The following is a 26,304-nucleotide window of genomic DNA, read 5'->3' as shown; positions in this document are numbered from 1 at the left end:
GCAACCCAGGTTACGGAAAAAGCTCTTTTATTGCAAAGCATACATAGAAACTATAGGAGCACCTTCATGTAATGTGTTCTTGCCATTCTTCTAGTTTTCTTCCAGGATACTGGGACATTAAACTGGGGCATTAAGTGCCCCTGGGGTCCAGAATTTTGCCTATGAAGAGAAGGGCTCCTGTGTCTGTGTCCCTCAGTACAAAGATAAAAGGTTGGTTAAGGTGATAGTCCAGGGGGAAGGTGAGGCGGGTAACCTGCAGGGGTGAGGTGGGAGTGGTTCCTGCACCATCTTCATTCCACTCAAACCCAAGCCTGTGTTCCATTTGAGTGAGTTTGACAGGTTTGCCTGTGATCTTGCTGAAGTCTGGTGTTTCGAACAAGGATTGCAGTTCTGTAGAGGTTAAGAGAGATTCCCATTAAAACCCTGCCTTATGTAACACCCCAAAGAAAAGACAAAAAGGCAGGCAAACTGGAAATGGAGCACTGCTTTGACCTGTGAAGCTTGGAGCCAGGGTAAATGATTGTCCCAAGAGGAAATTCTATTAAAATGTAAAATGGATGATATATCCAGGACCTGTCTACAAAGCCATGGAGCCCTTGAATTCTGCTTAGCAAAGTGGAAGCTTCTAAGGTTCAGCCCCACCATGACCTCCAAGAGCAAAGAGGTCTTGCAAACATACTCATCTCTTGTAGGGACTTGGAAACTTCGCCTTCATAACTCAGCTTCAGCTTGGGGACAGTCAGGACTGCTTGGATAGTCTTCAGCTCTCGGTCTATGTCATGAATGAATTCAGAGGTGAGGCTCTCTTCTATCATCGTCAAGTTCTGTGTTGCTCTCACGGGAAGGAAGAAGATGATACTCATACTACCAGTCAAGGGCAGCTGAGCAATCTGAAACAGCAAGAAGCAGGTGGGTAAGTGCTTCAACACCTCAAAGCCTAGGAATGGACTGATACTAAGAGCTATACCTTCCCTTCTCCTATGGTGGTGCTTGGCTCTGTATGTGCCCAGCTCCTGACATATTATCCTGTAATAGCAAGCAAACTCTAGATGCTCCTTAAAAACACAAAAACTGAGGCCCGGCGCTGGTGGCTTACACCTATAATCCTAGCTCAGGAGGCTTAGATCTGAAGATCTTGGTTCAAAGCCCAGGTAGAAAAGTCCGTGGACTCTTATCTTATTAATTATCTTATCTCCAATTAACCATCAGAAAACCGGAAGTGGCCCTGTGACTCAGGTGGTAGAGTGCTTGAGCTGAAGAGCTGAGGGACAGTACCCAGGTCCAGGGTTCAAGCCCCATGACTGACCCAAAAAAAAAAAAAAACTGAGAAAGAGAGAACAGCTTACACTAAGCAAAAGGAAAGAAATGTACATATCACCTGATTTGAAAGAAATAGTTGTATTGTCATAGTTTGTAGAGTTCACAAGCTTTATAGACCATGATAATGACAATTTGCCTTGTGAAGGCTCAAACGTAGCTAAGTATCACATTCCCACAATACTGTGAAATTTATGTAATCCCTTAATAAAGAAAAAAATTAGCTGGGTGCTAGTGTCTCATGCCTGTAATCCTAGCTACTCAGGAGGCTGAGATCTGAGGATCACAATTCAAAGCTATCCTGGGTAGGAAAGTCTGTGGGACTTTTATCTCCAATTAACCGCTAGAAAACAGGAAGGAGCGCTGTGGCTCAAGTGGTAGACCATTCACCTTGAGCTAAAGAGCTCAGGGACAGTGCCCAGGCCCAGAGTTCAAGCCCCATGACTGACAAATAAAAAGCACATTTCTCTTTTTTTTTTTGGGGGGGGGGGGAGGGGGGTCCGGTCATGGGGCCTGAACTCTGGGCCTGAGCGCTGTCCCTCAGCTTTTCAGCTCAAGGCGAGCACTCTACCACTTGAGCCACAGCACCACTTCCAAGGATACATTTGATAACTAACCTTCCACTCCATCTTTTTTTTTCTTTTCTTTTGTTGGTCATGGGGCTTGAACTCCAAGACCTGGGTGCTGTTGCTGAGCTCTTTTGCTCAAGGCTAGCACTCTACTACTTGGAGCCAGAGCTTCACTTCGGTTTTCTGATGGTTAATTGGAAATGAGAGTCTCATGGATTTTCCTGCCCAGGCTGGCTTTGAACCATGATCAGCAGAACTCAGACTCCTGAGTAGCTAGGATTACAGGTGTGAGCCACAGCACCCAGCCTTCACTCCATCTTAAAGCGAGGAAAGGCTCAGAAGACTTGCTCACACAGTCACCCAGCAGATAAAATTCAGATAGTTATCCAATCTATTTCCATACATCATTCTGCCTTTCTTTGACCTCTCCCATCTACCTCTACAGACCTTGCAGTTGAGATCAGAATCCAAGCCATAACGTAAAATGGCCTTGGGGTCCGACATCATGGGGACTCTCACAGTCCTGTCCTCATCCAAGTGGAAATCCTGGAGGGAGGTCTTCCTGGAATCAAACTTCGTTACCCACTGTCCTGGAATGGAACAAATGGAATGTCCTGAGCCCCAGGCACCAGAAAGGCCTAGGGGACCATGCTGTGTCAATTTCCTGACTGTTTGAAGGAATCTTAGTCCTCAGCTGCTCTGACACATGAGGGAACAGTTGCTCTATCTCAGCATGTGTAGTTTGAGGTACAGTACTTCCAGTACCCCAAAAGCCTTCTACAAGCCAACTCAGATGGAAAGAAGTTTATTTGATTTGATTCCTTTCATCAAAGGTGATCTTTAATATGCTAGTGTGTGACTGCTCTTTTACTGGACATCAGCTCTTGAAGGAGGAAGCCACCTTGATTTCCTCTGGGAATTTAGGGGTCCAGTCATGCTGGTTTCTGAAAACATAAGCATTTTAAGGGGAAGATAATGCTATTGTCTCCCCCCTATCTCCAAGGCCTTATCTGAACATGGCAGATCCCACAGTAGGCTGTGCAATCATTTCTGTGCCCATCACCACTGTCTAGAAGAATGGTGATAGATAATGAATGACAGTTTATTGACCACCTCCTGAGCCCCAGGTACAATATTAGGGTGCTTTGAAAACAAGTGAATATACAATAGTCTATACTTTATAAAGTATGTGTGTGAACCTGACATTAAAGATGAGGACTCAGACCCAAGAAGGTTTCAGGGTTCTGCAACCAGCAAAGGCAGAGCCAGGATTTAGCCCTGTCTGACGCAGAAGCCTAATATGGTGCCCAGCACAGGTCAGGCCTCTTACACCTGTGGCCCCTCATCAGTCACTCTGTAGACACCTAGTAGATGGAAAACAGATAGCTGCAGCCTATCTGATTCTCTCCTGGCTTTGCCTCAGAGTCATGTCAGGCAAGGATTTGACTTCTCTTTCTCAGCCCCTTGACACCTGTCTTCAGCCCCTGGCCACAGAGAAATGGGGAAGCCCTCACCCTTGAAGTAAGCCACACCCAGAAGCAGAATGCTGATGTCGCTGGGCATCTCCCTGGTCGACCTGGCAACTTTCCCTTTCATCTGGGCTTGTACCCAGTTGTTAATCTCCTGCAGGTCTATGCGAGGGTTGCCAGTCATGATCCTGGGCCTGGTCCCATATGACTTTTCCAGTGCTGCAACAAAGCTGGATTTTACCCGCAGCTCTAAGAAGAGGTAAGGAAAAGAAGAGGTTAGTGTATGGGTGAAAGCTGAACCAGCAGCCTGTCTTTGAGAATTTGCCAGGCTTAGGCTCTGTTTACCACACAGCAGGCCCCCATTTCCTGCCCAGCATCTTCCCATGACTTGCTCAAGCATCTGCTGGCTTCCCCAGACACTAGACAATGGATTCCATCCATTGCTGTTTCTCTTTATGCTACTGCACACCACTGTCCCCCCCTCCCAAAAAAAAAAAACCCACACCCTCCTGCCTGCCATCTCCCTCAGCCCACTTCCTCTTTCTGATCCTTATGGGCTCCTTCCTGTCTACCAATGCCAGGCCTGGACTGAACACACTTGATCTTTTGTTTAGGGTGGGGGGAGAGGATGGCAGGAGAGGGGAGGTTGGCAGGAGGGGGGGGTAGCCGGGAATGTTCATCTTGGAGCTTAGAGGCCTTAACTATCAAATAGCCCAGGCTAGAAAGGCAATTGACTGCTTGGGTACAGTAGGACATGCCTATAGTCCCAGCACCAGAAAGGGCAGTCAGGAAGACCACAAAGAGGTGGGTAAGGAAAGAAGAGAGGAGAGCAAAAAGAAGGGAGGGAAGGAGAGATGGGAAAAGGGGAAGAAAAAAATGGAGAGAACTGACTCCTCTCAAAGACAACACGGGAAGCACTCTTGAAGTTCTTTTGGGGGGCAGTGACGGTGGCAAGGAGCTCCTTGTAGGTGCTGTGGATATCAGGATTGCTGATCAAGTCATAGTAGAGAGCCCGGTGAATGATGGATTCCGTTCGTTGTTCTGCACCTGTCAGACAAGATGATGATCCTTGGATAACTGATGAGCCCCAGTCCAGCTTCTTTCAGGACAGCAATGCTAAACATTTCTTCCTTCCTGCTAATTGTGGGGCTTGAACTCTGGGCCTGGGCACTGTCTTCAGCTCTTCAACTCAAGGCAAGTGCTCTACCACTTGAGCCACATCACCACTTCTGGTTTTCTGGTGCATTACTGGAGATAAGTATCTCACAGACTTTCCTGCCTGGGCTGGCTTTGAACTGCGATCCTCAGATCTCAATCTTCTGAGTAGCTAGGATTACAGGCATGAGCCACTAGTGCCCGGCTTAAACATTTCTTACTAAGTAAAGCAAGCTGACCCCGAGCTCACAAGCTTTCTGCCTTAGACTCCTGTGCTGAGATCACAGGCATGTCCTCCACAACCTAGCTAATACTCCTTTTATCTGCTAAGAGCCTGAGTAGACTGATCCTTCAGACTTTCTAGGTGGGCAAGGATTTGAAGGTAATGGAAGACACAATTAGGTTCTCAGAGATGTTTCTTAAAGTAGGTGAGCACAAGTCCATATACTCCCTATCTCAGTCCCTACACTGTTTTGTAGTTACCTATTTATCAGTGTCCCCTGTGAACTCAAGCTGTGACCCTACTGTGGGCAACCCCAAACCTGCTTTCAGGCAGATAAATCCCTAGAACCTAGGTGAATAGCTGACACATAGTAGGAACTTGTTTAAGGAATGAATAAATGTTCTAGTCACAATATCAGTAAGAAGTGAGGATTGTAGCTGTACAAACCCTAAGCTCCCAAGTATATGGGCTGGACCCACACACACACACACCCATAACCAGCTTTACCACAAGCCCTTTATGCCCTTCCCCAAACTGCACATGCGCAGAAGCCCCTTGGGGAGGGGCCTCCATGTCCATCTGGGGCCTTCTGCAGCTACACACTCACCCAGCGAAAGGGCAGACAGGGCTGTGGCCATGCTGAGTGGAGACAGCAGCACATTGGCAGTAGGGCTGGCACTGGATCTCTGGCGGTATAGGTCATAGCCGAAATTGGAGATGGCTGCTGCCAGCTTGTTCACAGGGATCTTGAAAAAGGGGTCCTCTTCCTCCACTGGCTCCCCAGTGCTGTGAGGGACTGGGGAGCCCTGGATTAGGAGTAAAAGGACCAGAGGTGACACTAAGTGAATGATGTCTCCTGGCCTTGAGTAGGGTGTGTTCTGGCTCTGGGGTTTATGGTATGTTTAGCCTAACGTTAAATGAGGCATGAATTTTCTGCTAGGAAGAGGCAGCCTGGAAGATATTTAGCTGGCCAGGTTTAAACATCTGATGGAAGCCTATGACACACTTTTTTTTTTTTTTTGGGGGGGGGGGGTGGTCCAGTCATGGACCCTAAACTCTGGGCCTGGGCGCTGTCCCTCAGCTCTTCAGCTCAAGGCAAGCGCTCTACCACTTGAGCCACAGCGCCACCTCCGGCTTTTTTCTTTTTGCTTATGTGGTGCTGAGGAATCAAACCCAGGGCCTCAGGCATGCAAGGCAAGTACTCTACCACTGAGCCATCTTCCCAGCCCCGACACTTTTTTAAACAAATGACCAGGAGTACCCCATCTCCATCCCCAGCCCCACTGAAAACCCTGTACTCAGGCTCCATCTGGTCACCCTGGCTGATTGCTCCGAGGCTCTGCTACACCCTTCTATCACACCCTGCCCCGTCTTTCTTGGCCACACGTCCTTTCCTCCATCCCAGATTTTCCCTGGCCAGCACTATTTGAAGGGAACTTTTGACTTCCTGACCTTTTCCAGAGTCAAAGATCACCATTACGCTAGGTGCTAGACTCTTGGCTAGTTCATTCACTTTCCAGTGCTGGGTATCAAACCTAAGGACTTGCACATGCTAAGCCAGCACTCTACCACAGAGCCATGCCCCAGCCTCTGCTAGTTCTTTTTTACTTTCTTCATTTCTTCATTGATATATTCATCTGATACCCCAAAAGACTAATATCTTAAAAGAATTGAAAATGTCTTTACTTTCTACCTATCCCCAGAACCTTCAGAGTAGATAGATGGTCATGAGTAGGCTGCAGCAGGTAGAGTACCTGCCTAGCTATACAAGGCCCTACTAGGTTCAATCTCCAGCACCAAAGACAAAGAAGAGTAAGTATCCAGCAGGTAATAAATAAATGTATAGTCACAATGTAAAGAAACAGACTGAGGTCACTAAGCTGGTGAGAAGTAGAACCATAACTGAAACTCAGAGCCCACAAAATGCAGGGCTCTGACTAGTATGCCCCAGCTGCCTGACCTGTGAGTAAGAATCCCTCACCCCTAGTCATACAACAGAGGCTCCAACTGGGCTCTCTGAGAACTCTACACTCCAGTCAGTATCTAAACAAATTACTAAAGACTACCACCCATCCAGTGAGCCATACAAGTATTGCAGAGATATAAGGGAGGATCTTGGGGCTTGAACTCAAGTCCTGAGTGCTATTTCTGAGATTTTGTTTTGCTCAGGGCTAGCACTCTACCACTTGGACCACAGCTTTACTTCCAGATTTTTTTTTATTTTATTGGTGATTAATTGGAGGTCAAGACTCTCACAGAGTTTTCCTGCCCAGACTGGCTTTGAACCATGATCCTTAGATCTCAGCCTCCTGAGTAGCTAGGATTACAGGCACGAGCCACCTGTGCCCAGCACTTTTCAGGTTGTTTTTTTTTTTTTTTTTTTAATCTTATTTTGGCCTCTGTTCTGTCCTCTGAAAGAATTCTTGGAACCCGACTTCCTGTGCTGTCTACCATGCTGCCTGCTAAGCAGGGGCTGGAAGAACTGATACCCCTCTCTCCTCATCCCACTGACCTCAGAGCTGCTGGCGACATTCTGGCAGCTGACTTGCCCAAGTAAGGTTCCAGCCCAGAGGAGTAGCACCAAGGCCCGCATCTCAGACCTGCAAGAGATGCAAGAAAGACAGGCAAGCCCCTCCCCTCATCTACCACTCTCCCCTGCCACACTGCCTGGCCAAGGGGCAGGCAGAGCAAGCACTTCCCTCCAGCCTGGAAGTAGACCCTTTAGATTACCCCCTCCCAACCATACCTATGCCCACCCTGCACTTCCTCTCAGTCAGCAGCTATCAGGAACTGTATTTTCAGCTCAGTGGACCCACCTTCCAATGTAAAGCTACAGTGCAGTGAAGATCCAGCTGTGGGCTCCTCCTTCCCTGTAAGTATGCTATAGTGCAAATGTACCACAAAGCTTTTCCCTGGAGGAATCCAGACAGCTTATTTGCTAGGGTTTATACCTGGAACCTCCTGAAAGAATGAGGGCAGAATCCAGTGCTCTGTGGAATCTCAGAATAGCAAGAATGGGAGCATCCAGCCCAGCCCCAGCTAAGCTGCCAAAAGTTCTCCAAGTCTTCTGGAATTCCTCTGGCCTAAAGCCTGTGACTTCTGAAAAACTCATTCTCTTCTCATCTCCATTTCCAGAGCTCTTCCACAGTTGGTGAGGAGCCCTAGAGTCTAGGGTTGGACCACCTAGATCCAAATCTCAATCTTGGCATTATTTTTGGTGTTTGTTTTTGTTGTTATTTTAAACTTTTGTGCCACTGCTGAGGTTTACACTCAGAGCCTTATACTTTCACTCAATTTTTTTGCTCACAGGTGGCATTCTACCACTTGAACCACATCTTCAGTCTAGCCATTTGATGGGTAATTGGAGATAAGTGTCGCAGACTTTCTGCCCAGTCTAACTTCAAATCATGATTCCCAGATCTCAACCTCCTGAGTAGTTAGGATTACAGGCATGAGTCACCAGCACCTGGCCAATTCTGGGTTTTAGTTGTTCTCTACATAATATTTTTTTTTCTTGGTAAAGTGTAAGTAAAATAGTACTTACCTATTATTATGAGGATCAAAATTAGTTGTCCTTTTTTGTTTTTTGAAACAGGGTCTCGCTGCATAACCCATGCTAGACATGAACTCAATCTCCCAAGTGCTGGGATCATAAGCAAAGGCCACTATGTCTGGCTCCAGGCTAGATAATATATCAGCATCACTTAACAGCACCAGAGGCCAGGTACCAGTGGCTGATGTCTGTAATCCTAGCTATTCTGGAGGCTGAGATCTGAGGATTACAGTTCAAAGGCAGCCCAGGCAGGAAAGTCCATGATATTCTTTTTTTGGGGGGGGAAGGGAGGTCTGGTCATGGGCCTGAATTCTGGACCTGGGCACTGTCCCTCAGCTCTTCAGCTCAAGGCTAGCGCTCTACCACTTGAGCCCCAGCGCCACTTCCGGCTTTTTTTTCTGCTTATGTGGTGCTGAGAAACCAAACCCAGGGCCTCATGCATGCAAGGCAAGTGCTCTACCACTGAGCTACCTTCCCAGCCCCCATGATATTCTTATCTTCAATTAACTATCAGAAAAACAGAAGTACTGTGGCTTAAAGTGGTAGAGTGCTAGACTTGAGCAAAAAGCTCAGGGACAACACCCAGGCCCTGAGTTCAAGTCCCATGACCAACCGGAAAAAAAAATAAAACAACAATGCCAGAGATGGATAAGCTCTCGAATGAGCCCAGGACCAAATATGTACCCTTTAACCAAAATCATTGTCCTGCTTCTATTTACTCTATATGGTATTTTCCCTCCCAGCTCAAAAGTAGTTCTTAGACCCCAAAGCCTTCTATCTTTCAATGTAATCATCTACTTCTTAACAAGACCTCACAAGTCCAGTAACTTCCCCAGCAGTGGCACCTCTGCTGTGCCTCTGGTCTGGCCCCTGGACCCCAGAGAAACCTTGAAAATCAGGATCTAGGGCTCTAAATTCTTCTGTAGTCACCTCATCTTCCTGCGTTTACCTGTGCGCTCTTTGGAGTCAGAATCCAGGGGTGAGGGAAAAGGGAAATTTGTGGGTCACAGGTAAGACCTTCCCTGAGGCCTTCTAGTTACAAAGTCAGAATAAATCTTCAACTACCCAGACTTTGTTCCATGTTCTGCTGCCTCTAACTTGTAACACACACACACACACCACCACCACCACTAACTCCCAGAAAAGTAAGGATTATAGTGTGTGATTATTGGCTGCAGTCCTTAACATTAAGTCTGATAATCCCGTGGACAACACTGTAGTACATAAAAGGGAAGATTTTACCTTGCTCAGTTTAAGGGAGGACTGCCAGCAGGAACCAGTCCTGCTCTCTTTCTGTACCCTCATCTCCAGTCGATCTCTGGAGTTCCATGGACTCCTTGTGTTCTTTTTTAGTGGTGGTGGTGGTGAGGCTTGAACTCAAGGCCTGGGCAATGTCCTTATGCTTTTTCACTCAAGGCTAGTGCTCTACCACTTTGAGCCATAGTGTCACTTTAGTTTTCTGATAGTTCATCACAGGTAAGAGTCTCTCAGAGAGGCCGGGCGCCGGTGGCTCACGCCTATAATCCTAGCTACTCAAGAGGCTGAGATCTGAGGATCACAGTTCAAAGCCAGCCCGGGCAGAAAAGTCTGAGACTCTTACCTCCAATAAACCACTAGAAAACCAGAAGTAGCACTGTGGCTCAAGCAGTAGAGTGCTCGCCTTGAGCTGAAGAGCGCAGGGACAGCACCCAAGCCCAGAGTTCAAGCCCCTCAACCGACCAAAAAAAAAAAAAAAGAGTCTCTCAGAGGAAGGAATAGTAGGGGAAAAACAAAGGAGAGGTAACAATGCTCAATAGGAAATATAGTCATTACCTTACTCATGTAACTGTAACCCCTCTGTACAGTATCTTTATAATAAATATATACATAAAAATAGTCTCACAGACTTTTTGGCCTGGACTAGCTTTGAACCAGCTTTGATCCACAGATCTCATGAGCCTCCTGAGTAGCTAGGATTACAGGCATGAGTGACTGGTGCCCAGCTCACCCCTGTGTTCTTATTGGCCCCATGACTGGTGAAAGGAGAGAAAAGGCTTTCAGTAGTATTAGACAAACCAAAAACATCATCAGGCTTCCAGCACTCTCTGCTCTCTGCCAGCCAGCCCTGCCCAGAACTGTCTGGAGCCTTCCTTGCTTGAGCCTCCAGAGACTGGTTTGTTGGAGACTGAAAATAAGTGAGACAAATAGAAGGCAAGGCTAGTGAGCTATCCATCAGCTCTGCTCTCAGGTCATTGCAGTAGGATATTGAGAGAAGAAAGGAGACAGGACAGTAGGCATAGTAGTTAAGGAAACAATTCAGATGCACTTGAAGGTAGGGCCTTCTTTAATCCTTCTGAGCCCCCAGATCATGTTACTCTTCATTGTCACCACAGGAGTAGGTTGAGGACTGAAGATGAAGTGAGGGACCCTGGAAGGGAAAGAGCCAGGGGGACAGAGCTGGTCCAGAGCAGGGATGGGTAGTACTAATGGCATGACTTTGAATTAATTCTCCACTTCGAGCCATAGGGATAAAAGAAGTGGACGTGTGGTAGTAAAAGGATAGAGTAAAGGTCTGCAGTGGGGGCCCCTCAAAGCATCTGTAATGCTCTGTGCAAGATGATTGGTCTGTGAGCTTTTGCAAGAAACCATTGTCCTGGCCATGGGCACAGGCCAATGTTGCCATTCTGGCCAAAGGGCAGTATCTGAACCAGGCTCCTGGCCTCCTACGTGGGGGAGGACACCAGGAGGAGATAGATTCTCCCCCACTGGGCCAAGGTCAGTCTTTCTTTCCATTACAATCCAAGAGGCACAGGAACTGGGATGCTGGGAGAATCAAGTTAAGCCAACACATGTGTTTCAGATTAAATTCAGTTGTGAGACAAACACCATGGCTCCTCCTTTCCTCCTCCTCCTCCCAGAACCACATAGTCTTCAAGCCACATGGCACTAGGCATTGTGGACCATGCAGGAAAAGGACACCTCCCTCTTGGCGGGCTCTAGGAGTTTCCAAGGGTCCTCTCTGGTCTACCCAAGCTCCCAGGAACCTCAAGTGAATCAATCCATGGTGCCCAGAAATCCATCTCTTCACACTACCATAGGAACCAGTGCTAGGACCAGAACTCCCTGGTCCCCACTCACTCTGTGTTGGGAGTTAACTCTGGTGGACAGCCACAGTGAGTTTGGGGGAACCTGAAGCTTCTTTTTAACTCAAGTCACCTCCCCGCTGTGGTATGCTTCAGGGAATGCCAAGCCCCCTGAACTGCACACACACAAACAAGGCTAAATAGTGGTCATTGTTTGCATGGGGCCGTGACCTCATCTGTCTCTTACTTTTGCTTTTTGCTCTTTTGGCCACAGAGAAAGAGTGGGGGCTAAGGACACAGCTGTTACCCCATCCCTGCCCTCAGGCAGGACTCAGCAGGCACTAGCTTAGTGCTGCTGGGAAATGAGATCTCTGAAGTTAGCACCAGTTGATTTTGGAAAAAGTAGCAGCAAGCTGAGTGGAAGGCAAAGCTGAGCTACCAGATGACCACCTTCCAGACTTCCCCCACTGGAAGCAGCTCCCTGAAATTGTCCTTTTCCTAAGGGGATAGCCTTTTTAGGCTGCTACTCAGACCTGACCCAGGGCTTAGCTCTGTGCCTCCCCCAACCCTCCTCTATTTTTGCTTCCCACTCACTTTATTCAGAAATCTTTCCAGTGGGGTTGGGGGTAATTGGGTCCTGATCTTTGTCTGCCCACTTCCTCTACCTTCTTTCACCCATTCAGCCTGAGGGCCAAACTGCAGACACTAACATGTCTCCCACCTCTTTCTCCCCCTGGCACTCCTCTTTTCTGCTTCCTGGGGCACCCCTGCTTCTCCCAAGTCCCCCCTCCAGCCCAGAGGGAGCTTTCTAGTCTTCCCATCTTCCCCTGACATGCAAACCCTGGAGCTGCTTTACCTGTGGTTTGTGACAGCTCCACTTCCAGCCTGGGTGCCTCAGCTTGCACACAGAAGGGGGCTCCAGCAAGCAAGCTCTGGAGCTGTGGTTACTGCCTCCCAAACTCAGCCTCCAGCAGGCTTCAGATTACAGCTACTCCTTTCTTAAAGCGACCTGCACTCAATTTGAATTCTCTGATTGCATCATTGTCTGGGGTTAATTTTAACCCATTGCTGCCTTTCCACCCCAGATTCACAAGACCCTCATATTCACATAACTCTCCTCCTCCATCACATCTTCTTGGCTGTCATAACTGCCTGTTGGGATTTCCAGCAAGGTAGCCAGCCAGGGATGAGAGGTACTAGTAGTATAATAGGCACTTAAAAGATCTCGCTAGGCTCATGAGTTTACTAGGAGCAAGTTCAGAACAAGGCATCCCAGAGTCCACCATTTTTGTGTGTGTAAGTAGAGGAGCTTAGACTTGGGTACTGGGGTTTGAACTCAGGACCTCAATCAAGAGCTTTTCCTGCTCACAGCTGGTACTCTATCACTTGAACCACACTTCTACTTCTTTCCACTTTCTACTTCCAGCTTCCTTCTGGTTAATTAAGATGGTCTCCCAGATTTGTTTGGCTAGCTTTGGATCAAGATTCTCAGATCTTAGACTTCTAAATAGCCAGGATTATAGGAATGAGCAACCAATGCCTGACAGGTGCCCCATTTTTATCTGTATCCTTTGCCTGCTATTAACCATTCTCTCCTGAAGTCACTTTGAAGCCATCTTGGAAGCGAGGAACCACAGCAGACTAACAGCCAAATACTCTTATCAACTGGTGTGTGTGTGTGTGTAATGTGTTGGTACCATGACTTGAACTCAGAACCTGGAGCTCTGGCTTGGATTTTTCTTACAATTAGCTCTTTACGGGGCTGGGAAGGTGGCTTAGTGATAGAGCGCTTACCTTGCATGCATGAGGCCCTAGATTCGATTCCTCAGCACCACATAAGCAAAAAGAAAAAAGCCAGAAGTGGCTCTGTGGTAGAGTGCTAGCCTTGAGCTAAAGAGCTGAGGAACAGCGCCCAGGCCCAGAGTTCAGGCCCCACGACCGGACCCAAAAAAAACCAATTAGTTCTTTACAGCCAGGTGCCTGTGGTTCATGCCTGTAATCCTAGCTACTCGGGAGGCCGAGATCTGAGAATAGTGGTTCAAAGCTAGCCAGGGTAGGAAAGCCCATAAGACTCTTATCTCCAATCAACCATCAAAAAACTAGAAGTAAGCTGAGTACTAGTGGCTCATGCCTCTAATCCTAGCTACTTAGGATACTGAGATCTAAGGATCATGATTTGAAGCCAGCCAGGGCAGGAAGCCTGTGAGACTCTTAGCTCTAATTAGTCACCAAAAAGCCATTAAATGAGCTGTGGCTCAAGTGGTAGAGTGTCAGCCTTGAGCAAAAAAAAGTTCATGGACAGTGCTCAGACCCTGAGCTCAAAGCCAGGGGTGATGACACACCTATAACTCCAGTACTCCAGAGGCTGGGGCAGGAGGATTGGTTGTTTGAAGCCAGCCTTAGATACCTCATTGTGGAAGATACCTAGTCTCAGCTTGCCAGGCATGAGTGGCCCACACACCTATGATCTTACCTATTCAAGAGTCTGAGATCTAAGGATCATGGTTTAGAGCCAGCCTAAGTAAACAAATCTGAGAGACTCTCATCTCCAGTTAACCAGCAAAAAAACAAGAAAAAAACAAAAACAACCTAGAACTGGAGACATGTCTACAGAGTGCCAGTCATGAGCAAGAAAAGTAAACAAGCATCAAGGTCCTGAGTTCAAGCCCTAGTACAAGCACCAAAAAAGAAAAAAAGCTCAAATACCACCTCAGGACTTCTCAGGACTGGATGTAGCTCAGTAGTATAGCACTTGTCTAGTATGCTTGAGGCTCTGCCATTAATCTCTAAAACCACACAAGACTTCCCATAGTTACATAGTATCACAAAACCTGGAGAATTCCTCTTCTGACATTTCAGATCATTCTGTTTACTACATCTTAGAGCTTTGCTTTTGTTTTCTCTCTCAGAAGCCAGGCAATAAGGAACTGTTCTGTGGTCTGATGCACAGTTCAGGCTACGAAAATCCAACCATGACTTGTTTTTGGTGGGGCTTTTGTTGTTGTTTTGCCAGTCCTGGGGATTAAACTCAAGGCCTGGGCGCTGTCCCTAAGCCTCTTTTTGCTCAAGGCTAGCACTCTACTACTGGAGTCACAGAGCCACTTCTGGCTTTTCCTGAATAGTTAATTAGATATAAGAATCTCACAGACTTTATTGCCTGGGCTAGCTTCGAACTGTGAGCCTCAGATCTCAGTCTCTTGAATAGCTAGGATTACAGGTATGAGCCACTGGCACCCCACCTGTGATTTGTATTTTTTTGTTTATTATCTACATCACTCTATTACTACTTGGGCTTTCCTGGAGAACAGAGATCTTGTCTGCTTAGTTGCTTCTGCATCCCCAGAGACCAGTGTGCTGCTGGGCACATAGAAGGTGCTCAGTGAGGATCCACAAGGCAGAAAATGCAATTAAGGAAGCCAACCCAGTAGCCAAGAGAGACCATGAGGGGATAGCAATGACCCAAAGAAGTAACAACCAGACCCTGACCTGGGATCTGGGAGTAGAAATGGAAAGAAAGAGAGGGAGAAGGAAAGAAAGATAAGAGAAGCAAAATGAACAAAGTTGACTGGGTGAGTTGACCTTCCAGTGACTTTTTTTTTGGTGGTGGGGGTGGTACTGAGAATTAAATCTTCTAGTGACTTCTTATTCCTCCCACAATCTACATCATGACCCTAGAGCCTTCCACGATCTGTCCCAGAACTGACTCCCTCCTCCTTTACTGCTCCTCCCTTACAGGCTACCATCTCACCTTGAACTTGTGTGCGTGCTCAGGACCTTTGCACCAACTAGCTCCCTGTCCCTCACCAACTTCAGTCTCCTGCTCTCATGTCACCTTCTCCTGGAGGCCCTCTCTTCCAAATCTGTCACCTGCATCTCTTTCCAGGAGGGTCCACATAATCACTGCAGTCAGAGACAAGGGCCACCACAGCCAGCCATGACACTTCTCACCACAGGGACACCCACACTACCCCCATCTCATAGGCTCTTGAAGAAGAAATTGTCAGCTCCATGCCAAGATACCCCCAATAGCATCCATCAGATCCCCGGGCACTGAAAGCCTCCAGCTGCCAGCTTGCCCCTCCGGCTGACAGGCGCCAGCTCCCGGCAGGAGGGTAGGGGGTGTTCTGTGTGTAATTAGAAACTCCAGGCTCCCTAATTGCCAGTTCTTCCCCAAAACTGGGAGACTGGCGCTATTCTGAGCGGCCCTTGTTACTGGCTGCCTGAGGCTCCTAGCAAAGGACAGGCAGACGGCAGAGCCAGGCTGGCATGGAGGTGGCCCTAGAGAGGTCTGGCATGTGGCCAGAGACCAAACGTGGCACAGCAAGAGCTCAGTACTGTCTGTCCTGTGGCTGCCTCTCTGCTTCCCCGCTTCCCCCGCCCATGCCCAGAACAGTGACATCAAACCAACAGGGCCTATTCATTCTTTATTCAGGTGGCATAAAAATCACTACAAAAACTTTACAAAAGAGCTGTAAGGAGCTAACAGGGCGCCTTTCCTCCCTCAGCCCCTGAGCTACTGGCAGAAGAGGAACACAAGAGAGGAAGGCAGGGGATCCTGGCAGTGTTGGCATCTGGGGAGGCCTTAAGCAAGCTGCATCCATGTCAGGCTATGAGAGAACATGGGGCTCCATGAAGGGCAGAAGCTGGTCCTTGGTATCCAATCCTATGGCAACACTGCCTCCCGAGTCACCCCTAAGGTTTCTTTCCCGTCTTTAGCCAGGGTGTTCTCAGACATGTCCCAAGGCAGCCTGCTCCTCTTGTGCTTATAAATGTAGAGGTGTCTCATCTGCTGACTTGGGTACGAATCTAGCCTACTTCTTGCTGGAGCAGAATCCATAGATGCTCTACCACCCCACCCCAAATAGGACACCTTCTGAGCCCCTTGGGGAGAAATGAAAAGGAATCTGGCCCATGATTCCCATACCTGGCCTCCTCCCAGCCTCCAAGCCCCCAGAAGGAACTGGAAGAGAATAGCGCCTCTCCTCTCACAGACTGCCCCTGGGCCCCACCCTGCCCCCACAAAGCTGGTTGGAAAGAGTCACGTGAGTTGAGATGCTGGTCCAGGTGGGGACTTAGGATGCTGGTACTGGTGTTCCTCACTTGGGGTGGCTAAACTGGGGGTAATCCTCCTCCGAGGGCGGCACAAGTTTCAAATCAGGGTCAAAGAACTTGTCTCCATGGAGGAAGGCTTTCTGGTTCTGGATTAAGTTTCTGTCATCAGGGGAATCTTGCTGCTCCTGGAGCTGGGGCTGTGCACTAGGGTTGGGGTTCCTCACGCTGCCCACAAAGAGGGGCAGGCCTGTGGTATCCTCCATGATGAAGAAGAGGAAGGGGCGGTTCACACTGAAGGAAGAGAGTGACATGCGGGACATAGCAGTGCTGGTGGCTGCAGCTGCCTCCACGCCAGCCTCGCTGAGCTCCAGGGTGGACTGGTGCTGGACACTGGATACCACCAGCCTCTCATCAGAGATCCCACGTAGGTCTGGGGCCTGGAACAGCTCATGCAGGCCTGCCCAGAGCAGCAGATGGATGATTAGTGCTGCCCTCTGCCCCCAGGGCTCCCAGGTCCTAGCTGGTACCCTAGCCAGGGAACATCTTAAATCCACATCTGCTTAACCTTCAAATCTCCACTTAAACATTGCTTCTTTATGGGCTAGGAATGTGACTTAGTGGTAGAGTGCTTGCCTAGCATGCATGAAGCCCTGGATTCCATTCTTCAGTACCACATAAACAGAAAAAGCCAGAAATGGTGCTGTGGCTCAAGTGGTAGAGTGCCAGCGTTGAGCAAAAGAAGCTCAGGGACAGCACCCAGGCCCTAAGTTCAAGTCCCAGACCTAGCAAAAAAAAAACACAAAAAACAAACAAAAAGAAACATTGTTTCCTTTAGGAAGCCTTCCCAGATCCCAGCCTAAAAGTCTGAGGTCAGATTTGGATCCAGTACCTGTTCAATAGTCTCTGAAGTGAGCTGGAGAGACACCTTCTGTCTTATCACTTATGCTAGATTGTAAATGCCTGATTTCTCACTTGTCTATTCCATTAAATGATTACTTTGCATACAGTTGGCTGCTAGTGCCTATACAGTATGTGGAATATAGAAATTGCTTTGCAAATGGCTGACAAGTAAATGTATCTCTTTTTTTTTTTCCATACTAGGTTTTAAACTCAGGGCTTTTCACTTGCTAGACAAGTACACCACCATTGAACCATGTCCTTTTTTGCTTTAGTTATTTTCCAGATAAGGTCTTATGCTTTTTGCCTAGGCTAGCTTCAGACTACAGTCCTCTTTTCTTTACCTCTTTTTTTGGTGTGTGGGGGGGGGGGGCAGCCTTGGAGCTTGAACTCAGGGCCTGGGCCCTGTCCCTAAGCTCTTTTGCTCAAGGCTAGCACTTACCACTTCAGCCACAGCACCACATCCAGTTTTCTGGTGGTTAATTGGAGATAAGAGTCTCACAGAGCTGGGCGCCGGTTGCTCACACCTGTAATTCTAGCTAGTCAGGAGGCTGAGAGCTGAGGATCACAGTTCAAAGCCAGCCAGGGCAAGAAAGTCTGTGAAACTCTTATCTCCAATAAACCACCAGAAAACAGGAAGTGGCACTGTAGCTCAAGTGGTAGAGCACTAGTCTTGAGCTGAAGAGCTGAGGGATAGCACTCAGGCCCAGAGTTCAATCCCCATGACTGACCAAAAAAAAAAAAAAAAAAGAGTCTCACAGAGCTGGGCTTTGGTGGCTCATGCCTATAATCTTAGCTACTCAGGAGGCTGAGATCTGAGGATTGTGGTTCAAAGTCAGCCTGGGCAGGAAAGTCTGTGAGATTCTTATCTCCAATTAACCATCAGAAAACTGGAAGTGGTGCTGTGGCTCAAGTGGTAGAGTGCTCACCTTGAGGGACAGTGCCCAGGCCCAGAATTCAAGCCTCACGACTGACAAAAAAAAAAAAAGTCTCACTCACAGAGGATTTCAACCTGAGCTGGCTTCAAACTATGATCCTCAGATCTCAGCCTCCTGAGTAGCTAAGATTATAGGAGTGAGCCATGTGTACCTAGCTATCTTTGCCTCTTTTTTTTTTTTGGTCGGTTGTGGGGCTTGAACTCAGGCCTTGGGCTCTGTCCCTCAGCTCTTCAGCTCAAGGCGAGCGCTCTACCACTTGAGCTACAGCGCCACTTCCGGTTTTCTGGTGGTTTATTGGAGATAGGAGTCTCACAGTCTTTCCTGCCCGGGCTGGCTTTGAACCGCGATCCTCAGATCTCAGCCTCCTGAGTAGCTAGGATTACAGGCGTGAGCCACCAGTGCCCGGCTATCTTTGCCTCTTGTATCTGGGCTTATAGGCATACACTACCACATTCAGTAAATGCATCTCTTTAACAATGTGACACCCCATTTTCTCCTCCTTCCCCTTTCAGGAGCCAGGAGGTTCACATGCCATCATGGGCTCTCGACCTAGTATTCCTTGGAGTATTCAAGTCTTGGGCAGCAGAGTCAGTTGACAGCCTTGGGTGAGCCAGCTCACCCAAGAACAGGGATTATACCAAACCCCCTTAATCAGGACAAAGGGATATCTCTGACTCAGACCTGCTATCAGCTGGAGGCCTCTCCTCATCCACCTTTCCCAGCCCCACCCAGGGCTGACCCACCATCCTCCTTACCCAGCTGGCCGAGGGTAGCCACCAGATCTAGCTGGTGTTTGAGGTGCAGCTTCGGCAGCCGCACTTTAGTGGGCTTCTCTCGTAGTGAGGGCTGGTTCAGGGTGTCCCAGCTCAGGTTGGCCAGTACCTGGGACACATTCCACTCAAAATGAGTGGGCACCATGACCACAAAGCTCATGTTGTTCTTAAAGGGGAAATGAGCCACCTACAGATAAAGGAAAGAGAATATGAGAACCAGAAAGCACACAGACCTAGCTGGATCTGCGCTTCTGTATTTCTCAGCCGAGTAGGAATCAAGTTCACCATGATCAGTTGTGTTGCTGAGCCTTCACTTCACCTGTGAAGCTGCATAATACCTCCCTAGTGCAGGTTGGTGTTTGAATGGGATAAAGCTCTTAAAGTATGCAGCAGGATCTGCACTCAAAAGCCATGCTCAGGCTGGGAATATGGCCTAGTGGTAGAGTGCTTGCCTAGCATGCATGAAGCCCTAGGTTCGATTTCTCAGTACCACATACACAGAAGAAGCCGGGGAGTGGGGGGTGGGGAAGTCCTGTACTCGTCAAAAGCCATGCTCAATAAATAGTGGATATCTCTCTCATCTGCTCCCAGCTAGCTGTGCAAATAGGTAAAGGAGCCACCTATCTTCCTCTCAGTTCTCCTTGTGTATAATGGGTGGGGTCGTTGCTTCCCAGATTTCTCTGGAGTTCAGTGGAGGAGCTACTGCAAAGCGCAGTACCCACTCCACCCCCTCTCACCTTCACTTAGTGACTCTGCCCGCTTGCACATATCTGAGATTTGAAATTGAGTTGTTGTTGTTTTAAACATGGGGTCTTGCTAGGTACCCTCACCCCCAGCTGGCCTTGGACACACTATATGGCTCAGGATGGTCTTGAACTGCAGATTCTCCTGCCTTAACCCCCCAAGTGCTGGGATTGTAGCCATGAAAGACCATACTTAGATCATAAGATCGCATTTCTTTACTTTTTTTTTTTTTTGCCCTTCTTGGGGCTTGAACCCAGGGCCTGGGCTTCTTTTGCTCAAGGCTAGCACTCTACCACTTGAGCCACAGTACATCTTCTGGCTTTTTCTGTTTATGTGGTACTGAGGAATGGAATCCATGGCTTTATGCATGCTAGGCAAGCACTCTACCACTGAGCCACATTCCCAGCCTGCATAAGATCTCATTTGAAGGCACTCCTAAAGCAAAGTCAGCTACTTGGGCCTGCCTGCAGAATACCTGAGAAGGATGGAGAAATGGAGACAAAGGAAGAAGGAAGAGTGTGCAGGACAAGAAGAGAGTAGCAAGAAAGAAACCTGTGGGAAAGTGGACCAGTTCTCCTTTCAGGATGAGCTGGAGAGAAGTCTGGCTATCTAAGTGGCTTCTGTCTGCAGATGTGACTGTGTTCTGTCATGCTTGCCTTGCAAACCTAACCAACACTACGATCTCAGCCACTACTGATCGGCCCAGGGAGCAGTGTCCCAGCCTAACAGGACTACACTTAGGTAGTATGAAGCAAGGGAAGTCATGGGGTCGTACCTGAGAATCACAATGTTCCATGCAGAATGCGGAGAAATTCAACCCAATGGGATCCTCCCTTCTAAGAAGCTCTGTATGAGAGCTCAGGTCACATCTTCCAGGCTGAGACCCTGGGTGGCTGCATAGCTTCCAGGGTGGTTCCTGTGCTGTCTCATCAGCTACAGATCCTTTTAATAAACCCTCTGTCGAGGTCACCTTGGTCTCAACTCAGTGCCCCTTCTCCAAAGAATTCTTCCAGACCCAGACATTAAGAGGTCACTTTTTTTCCCCTTTCATGACACTCCTGACTGAAATGACTGTGATACTGTACACCTTCCCTTCTAAGACCAGGGCACTCTCTCCCTTGTGGTCCACCTAATTGCCAGTGCCTCAGACAGTACCTGGCACACAGCATACTGAGTGCACAGCCCAGAATACTGTCTTTGAGTGAATGAACCTATGGAGACTGAGCCTGGCACCTCAGAACTGTGGCTACTCCACAGGTGTCCCCTCTCTCCCTCCCCCTCCCTGGGCAATCCAGGGTAACCTGTATCTCAGGCTGTTCTAGCAGGAACCAGCGTAGAGGGTACGAGTGTGCTTGCATCATGTCTACTGGCACTGTGAACTTCTCATCCAGGTGGAAGGAGTCTCTCTCAGTAAAGCTTGGATCAAATTTGCTCTTCCAGAAACCTGTAGCCAGGAGAGAACAGGAGCCATGAAAACTAAGACCAGCCTCTTTCCCATCCCACCCAGAACTCCCTCAAGGCATGAAGAGGTAAAGCCAAGCACCCAGGGGGTAAAGCCAAGCACCACCTGCCTGCTCCTTGAAACATTTTGGAAACCTGGGCTTGGGTCTTCCCTATCTGCTGCAATGCTCCTAGTTGGAGACCTGCAAGTCCCAGTGGGAGCTATTGCAACTATCAAACTCTTGCACAAAAATCACCAGGGGAAGCCAAGCACTGGTGGCTCACCCATATAATCCCAGCTACTCAGAAGACTGAGACCCAAGGATCATGACTTAAAGCCAGCCCAGGCAGCAAAGATCATGAGACTTTTATCTCCAGTTAGCCAGCAAAAACCTGAAAGTGGAATTATGGTCCAAATAATAGAATTCATCTACATCCCCTAACTTTCTTTGTTCCAGGCTATTTTGTTTTCAACAACCTCGTGAAGTTCCTGAGCACCTTCCCATCACATGTACACACACACACACACACACACACCCGCCTCATGACCCAGCCTGAAGAAGAGAGACAGGGTCCCACTCAGCCTACAGGGTGGGGCTAGCATCACCAAGATGGGGGACTTGAGAAGAACGCACCCTGAAAATGGATGGCATTGAGGAGAAGCAACACCGTGTTTTCAGGAAGCTCAGAGAGGAAATCCTCAATCTTCCCTTCTGTGGCCTCTTTCACCCATTGGTTGATGTTCGCCAGGTCTTCTTCCTGTCTTTCCGTCAGTTTCATGGGCTTTGCACCAAACAGTTGTTTTGATTGTTCCAGGAAATTCTCTTTGATGGGAAATCCTGCACACAAAGTGTCCTGAGCTGATCCCTGGATCTGGGTTCCATAGCTACCAATGCTCCAACTGGTTACTTGAAACCAAGCCTTTCTCCCGTACCCACTCTCCATTACAGGGCACTACCTAGGCAGTCCTCTGTCATCAGCAGCTTACCCTTCTGTAGGTACATTCTGGCAGCCATTCGGAATGTTCCAGGGCTCAGGTTCTGGCACAGGTGGCTCAGTAGATGGGGAAGGCAGGGCTCTGAGTCTACATGTAGCACCTGTTGCAAGCTCCGTAGTGTTTGGTTCTGAGCACCTGGAGGGGATCAAATTGGGCTAAAGCCAGGGCTAGGGGATCTTTCCCACCCTAAGATCCACTCCAGCCTTTTTGTATATCCATGATGAGTATGCTCAGGGGTCCCCATGATCTCTCCTGAGTTCCACTTTCATCTCTGCTTGCCGACAGATTGAGCTTCTTCACCCCATTCCAATTGCCTTCCCTCTCTGGTCCTCTGTTTCCCTTAAGTCTAGTAGGAGACCTGCAAGTCCCAGTGGGAGCTATTGCAGCTATCAAACTCTTACACAAAAATCACTAGGGGAAGCCAGGCACTGGTGGCTCATGCCTATAATCCCAGCTACTCAGAAGGCTGAGACCTAAGGATCATGACTTATAGTCAGCCAAGGCAGCAAAGATCATGAGACTTTTATCTCCAGCTAGCCAGCAAAATACCTGAAAGTGAAATTATAGCTCAAATGGTAGAGTCCCAGCCTTAAGCACAAAGCTAAGCAAGAGGGCAAAGCCTAGTACCAGCACACACACAAAAATAATACTAAAAGGACTTGTGAATAAGTACATCGGACCCAATCCCTGGGAATCTGTCCTCAAAGACAGGTGTGGGGGTCAAAAATCTTGTGTTTTTTCTAATGTCTATGTGGTGCTGATAGAGAAGCCATCAGTAGTCACATCTGGAACAGTGAGTGCCCACAGGCCTCAGTTCTGCTGGACCAGTTCTGCCACAGTACCTAGGGCCAAGTGAGACAATGCCAGGGCCACACTCAGGGGTGAAAGGATGAGGTTGGGGCTGGTGGATGTTTGGGCCACCATGGAGAATAGGTCAACGGTGAAAGCCATCATGGCCTGGGCCAGCTGGCGTGTCTCCTCTGGAGTTGGGGCACCCTTGCAGTCTGCTGAGGACTTCTTCGGGGCAATCTGGTCATCAGGTTTCTATAGGGACAGATCAGGGGTCAGTGAGGTCAAAAGATCAGCTCCATGTTCTGTCAAATGTCTTCTTTATAGCCCTTGTGTTCCAGGGCAGCAGCCTATCCTGTCTATTCTGAACTCCAGAATCTCAGCCCTATACCCATGACCCCCATTCCTTGTTGATTGGCCTTCCTCCTTCTGCCCTCACCCACTCTTCCCCAGCCCCACCTGGTTATACCTGGTTGTTTGACTTGAGGAAGGCAAATGAGGGCAATGGCAACTTCTCCTGGCCCTGCTCCATAATTGGCTGCAGAAAGAAGGAAGCAGATGGAGAGTGATGATCTTCCCATAGGTCCACACCACAGGTGAGATCTGCTGCTTTCTTCTTCCCACCCACATGCCCCTCACTCCCTAGTACCTGCTGGCCCAAGGGCTCCATAGCGCTCACAGGAGAGAACTGCTGAGAAAAGGGTGGTGATTAGAAGGGGAGCCCCCTCAGAGCCTGGACCCCCCCACCTTTTCTCCCCTCAGCCCCTTTGATCACTCCAATATTTGCTACCCCCTACTCCCATCTACCAGTGTCTTCTTCAACTTGACTGACCCCGCCCTCCTGAGCCCAACCTCACCACCAAGCAGGGGCCTTGCAGGCAGGACAAGCCGAGCACCAGGAGCCCTCGGAGCAGCGCCATGTTCCTGTGTCCAGGACAGGAAGGCTCAGTTTCCAGTTACCACTCCCACACTGGATGGTGGAATCCTACCCCCACGTTCACTGACTCGGCCAATCTGTAGAAGCATGTAACACATTCAGAACACATTAGCAACTGTTCTCAGCCTGAGTAGTGGGGTTTCCCTGGTCTTTCCTCACTTTGTGGTTTGGGTTTTTCATATGTCATGGGCTGAGGCTATTTTGGTCAATAGGGAGTGGTGAGGTCCCTCATTCTTACAGACTGGTTTGAATCTCAGCTCTGCCTCTTGCCAGAGGCCCTTGGACATCTCCCTTAACTCCTCATTGCCTTATCTGGTAAATGGTGGCAGGGCTCCTACCTCCTTCCATGGATTTTGAGGGCTAAACTAAGTCTAAAAGCTGAGCAGAAGGGGCTGGGAAGGTGGCTCAGTGGTAGAGTGCTTGCCTTGCATGCACGAGGCCTGGGTTCAATTCCTCAGCACCACATAAGCAGAAAACGCCAGAAGTAGTGCTGTGGCTCAAGTGGTAAAGCACTAGCCTTGAGCTGAAGAGCTCAGGGACAGCACTCAGGCCCAGAGTTGAGGCCTACAACCACCACCACCAACAAAAACAACAACAACAACAACAAAAAAAAAGCTGAGCAGAATGTTCAATACCCAATGCCCTTAGTGAATGGTAGTTATCAGCCTAGTTCCAGGCTAGGGAAGGCAGCCACTCCAGAGCACCCATCCAACCTGCTGTCCACCTGGTCAACCTTTCTCAAGCTGGTCAGGTCTTACACATAGAGTGGGCAGGACTGTGAGGCCCTAAGGTCACTGCAAGGGTGATGGCATGGCCAGAGAGCTGCTTTGTTGATCTAGCTGCAGGGTCCAGTGAATACTTCTGGTCTAGGCACCTTTGGACTTACGGGAATCACAGGCCTGTTCAGGGAAGCCAGGCTTGTGTGTGGGGATGGGCAAGTTCTAGTCTAGCCTTGGCCTTGGCCTCAACACACACACACACACACACACACACACACACACACACACACACACACACACACACCCCTTGGCCTTGGCCTCAACACACACACACACACACACACACACACACACACACACACACACACACACACACACACCCCTTCTACCCTGCCCATCTCAAGGCCAATTTTTCTGAAGGACTGCTTTACCCACCACACCCACCACCCATCACTCACAAGGGCCCTGGGCCCGGTCTGAACTCCAACTTAGGCATTTGAATCTTTCTAGCAAAAACAAAACAAATCTTCCAGTTTGTCAGGTCCCCAGGTGGGGGAGGGGACTCCTTTTAGAGTTCCTACATTGGCTCATCATCACCCCAAGAGGCTGAGAAACTACAGGCCTAAATAAATTCATCCCAGACAATTCAGCTACATGAGCAACTCCCCATCCCTTCTGCTGTCCCAGGAGCAGGCTGAGCCGCCCTTCCATCTTACCTCTACTCCTTGCTGCAGCACTCGATGTTCCTCTGGCCCCACTTACGTGCTCCCCACGCTCTCTGCCCAGCTCCAGCCAATCCAGCCTGGCCCTCCCCTCCCACCAGGACCTTTGCTCTCAGCCAACCCCTGTTCAGCTTGCTTTCTCTGCTGGTAAATATTGACCTGCATATCCGGTTAAACATTGATACCGGGGGCCAGAAGCCCCTTTCCCACCACAGCATCTAATCTTGAAATAGCAATTCAAACCCCCCTGGATTTAGGTCCCTCCTGAACCCAGAGAAGCACACTTCAGGAGCATACAGCTGAGAAAGCTAGGGTTGGCCAGCCAAGAGGGCAGATCCAGAGATCCAGACACACAGGCTGGTTTAACATTATGCCTTTTTTTTTTTTTGGGTCTGGTCGTGGGGCCTGAACTCTGGGCCTGGGCGCTGTCCCTCAGCTCTTCAGCTCAAGGCTAGCGCTCTACCACTTGAGCCACAGCACCACTTACGGCTTTTTTCTTTTTTCTTATGTGGTGCTGAGGAATCGAGCCCAGGGCCTCAGGCATGCAAGGCAAGCGCTCTACCACTGAGCCACCTTCCCAGCTCCACATTATGCCTTTTTTTTTGTTGTTGTTGTTGCTAGTACTAGGGCTTAAATGCCGGGCCTGCACTCTCACTGAAGGCTAGTATTCTTTATGTTGTTGGTGGTAGTGATGGTTATGGAGCTTGAACTCAGGGCCTGGGCGCTGTTCCTGAGCCTCTTTGTGCTCAAGGCTAGTGCTCTACCACTTGAACCACAGCACTACTTCCAGTTTTTTTTCTTTTTGTTTTTTTTGTTGTTGGTCGTGGGGCTTGAACTCTGGGCCTAGGCGCTGTCCCTCAGCTCTTCAGCTCAAGGCGAGTGCTCTACCACTTGAGCTACAGCACCACTTCCGGTTTTCTGGTGGTTTATTGGAGATAGGAGTCTCAC

General features: G+C 48.8%; 2 protein-coding genes and 1 long non-coding RNA gene across 4 annotated transcripts; 1 reads left to right on the top strand and 2 right to left on the bottom strand.

Moving 5' to 3' along the window:
• Nucleotides 1–16: 16 nt before the first annotated feature.
• Nucleotides 17–12,294, bottom strand: Serpinf1 (serpin family F member 1). The gene is made up of 8 exons (XM_042673757.1): nucleotides 12,205–12,294; nucleotides 7,246–7,333; nucleotides 5,341–5,539; nucleotides 4,247–4,402; nucleotides 3,401–3,604; nucleotides 2,334–2,476; nucleotides 680–890; nucleotides 17–390 (listed from the first exon to the last, which is right to left on the bottom strand). The coding sequence occupies exons 2-8, from the start codon at nucleotides 7,324–7,326 to the stop codon at nucleotides 131–133; spliced, it is 1,254 nt and encodes a 417-aa protein (XP_042529691.1). The 5' UTR covers nucleotides 7,327–7,333; nucleotides 12,205–12,294; the 3' UTR covers nucleotides 17–130.
• On the top strand, nucleotides 829–2,737 carry LOC122103245. The gene is made up of 2 exons (XR_006146728.1): nucleotides 829–909; nucleotides 2,332–2,737. It is a non-coding gene; the product is annotated as an uncharacterized LOC122103245 (long non-coding RNA).
• Nucleotides 12,295–15,759: 3,465 nt separating the features above from the next.
• On the bottom strand, nucleotides 15,760–25,442 carry Serpinf2 (serpin family F member 2). 2 transcript variants are annotated; one of them, XM_042673935.1, is made up of 10 exons: nucleotides 25,351–25,442; nucleotides 23,836–23,992; nucleotides 23,628–23,669; nucleotides 23,448–23,516; nucleotides 23,032–23,233; nucleotides 22,181–22,324; nucleotides 21,828–22,031; nucleotides 21,054–21,196; nucleotides 18,991–19,195; nucleotides 15,760–16,857 (listed from the first exon to the last, which is right to left on the bottom strand). In XM_042673935.1, exons 2-10 carry the CDS (start codon nucleotides 23,896–23,898, stop codon nucleotides 16,445–16,447), a joined length of 1,485 nt encoding a protein of 494 aa, XP_042529869.1. In that variant the 5' UTR covers nucleotides 23,899–23,992; nucleotides 25,351–25,442; the 3' UTR covers nucleotides 15,760–16,444. The 2 variants fall into 2 exon arrangements, with proteins under 2 accessions (XP_042529869.1, XP_042529870.1); XM_042673936.1 differs by having other exon boundaries at nucleotides 23,628–23,666.
• Nucleotides 25,443–26,304: the final 862 nt, after the last annotated feature.

This window comes from Dipodomys spectabilis, unplaced genomic scaffold (genome assembly GCF_019054845.1).
Source record: "Dipodomys spectabilis isolate Male_0828 unplaced genomic scaffold, ASM1905484v1 ptg000018l, whole genome shotgun sequence".
Taxonomy (NCBI): domain Eukaryota; kingdom Metazoa; phylum Chordata; class Mammalia; order Rodentia; family Heteromyidae; genus Dipodomys; species Dipodomys spectabilis.
The sequence above is the reverse complement of the archived record's forward strand: the minus strand, read 5'-3'. Positions and strand labels throughout refer to the sequence as shown.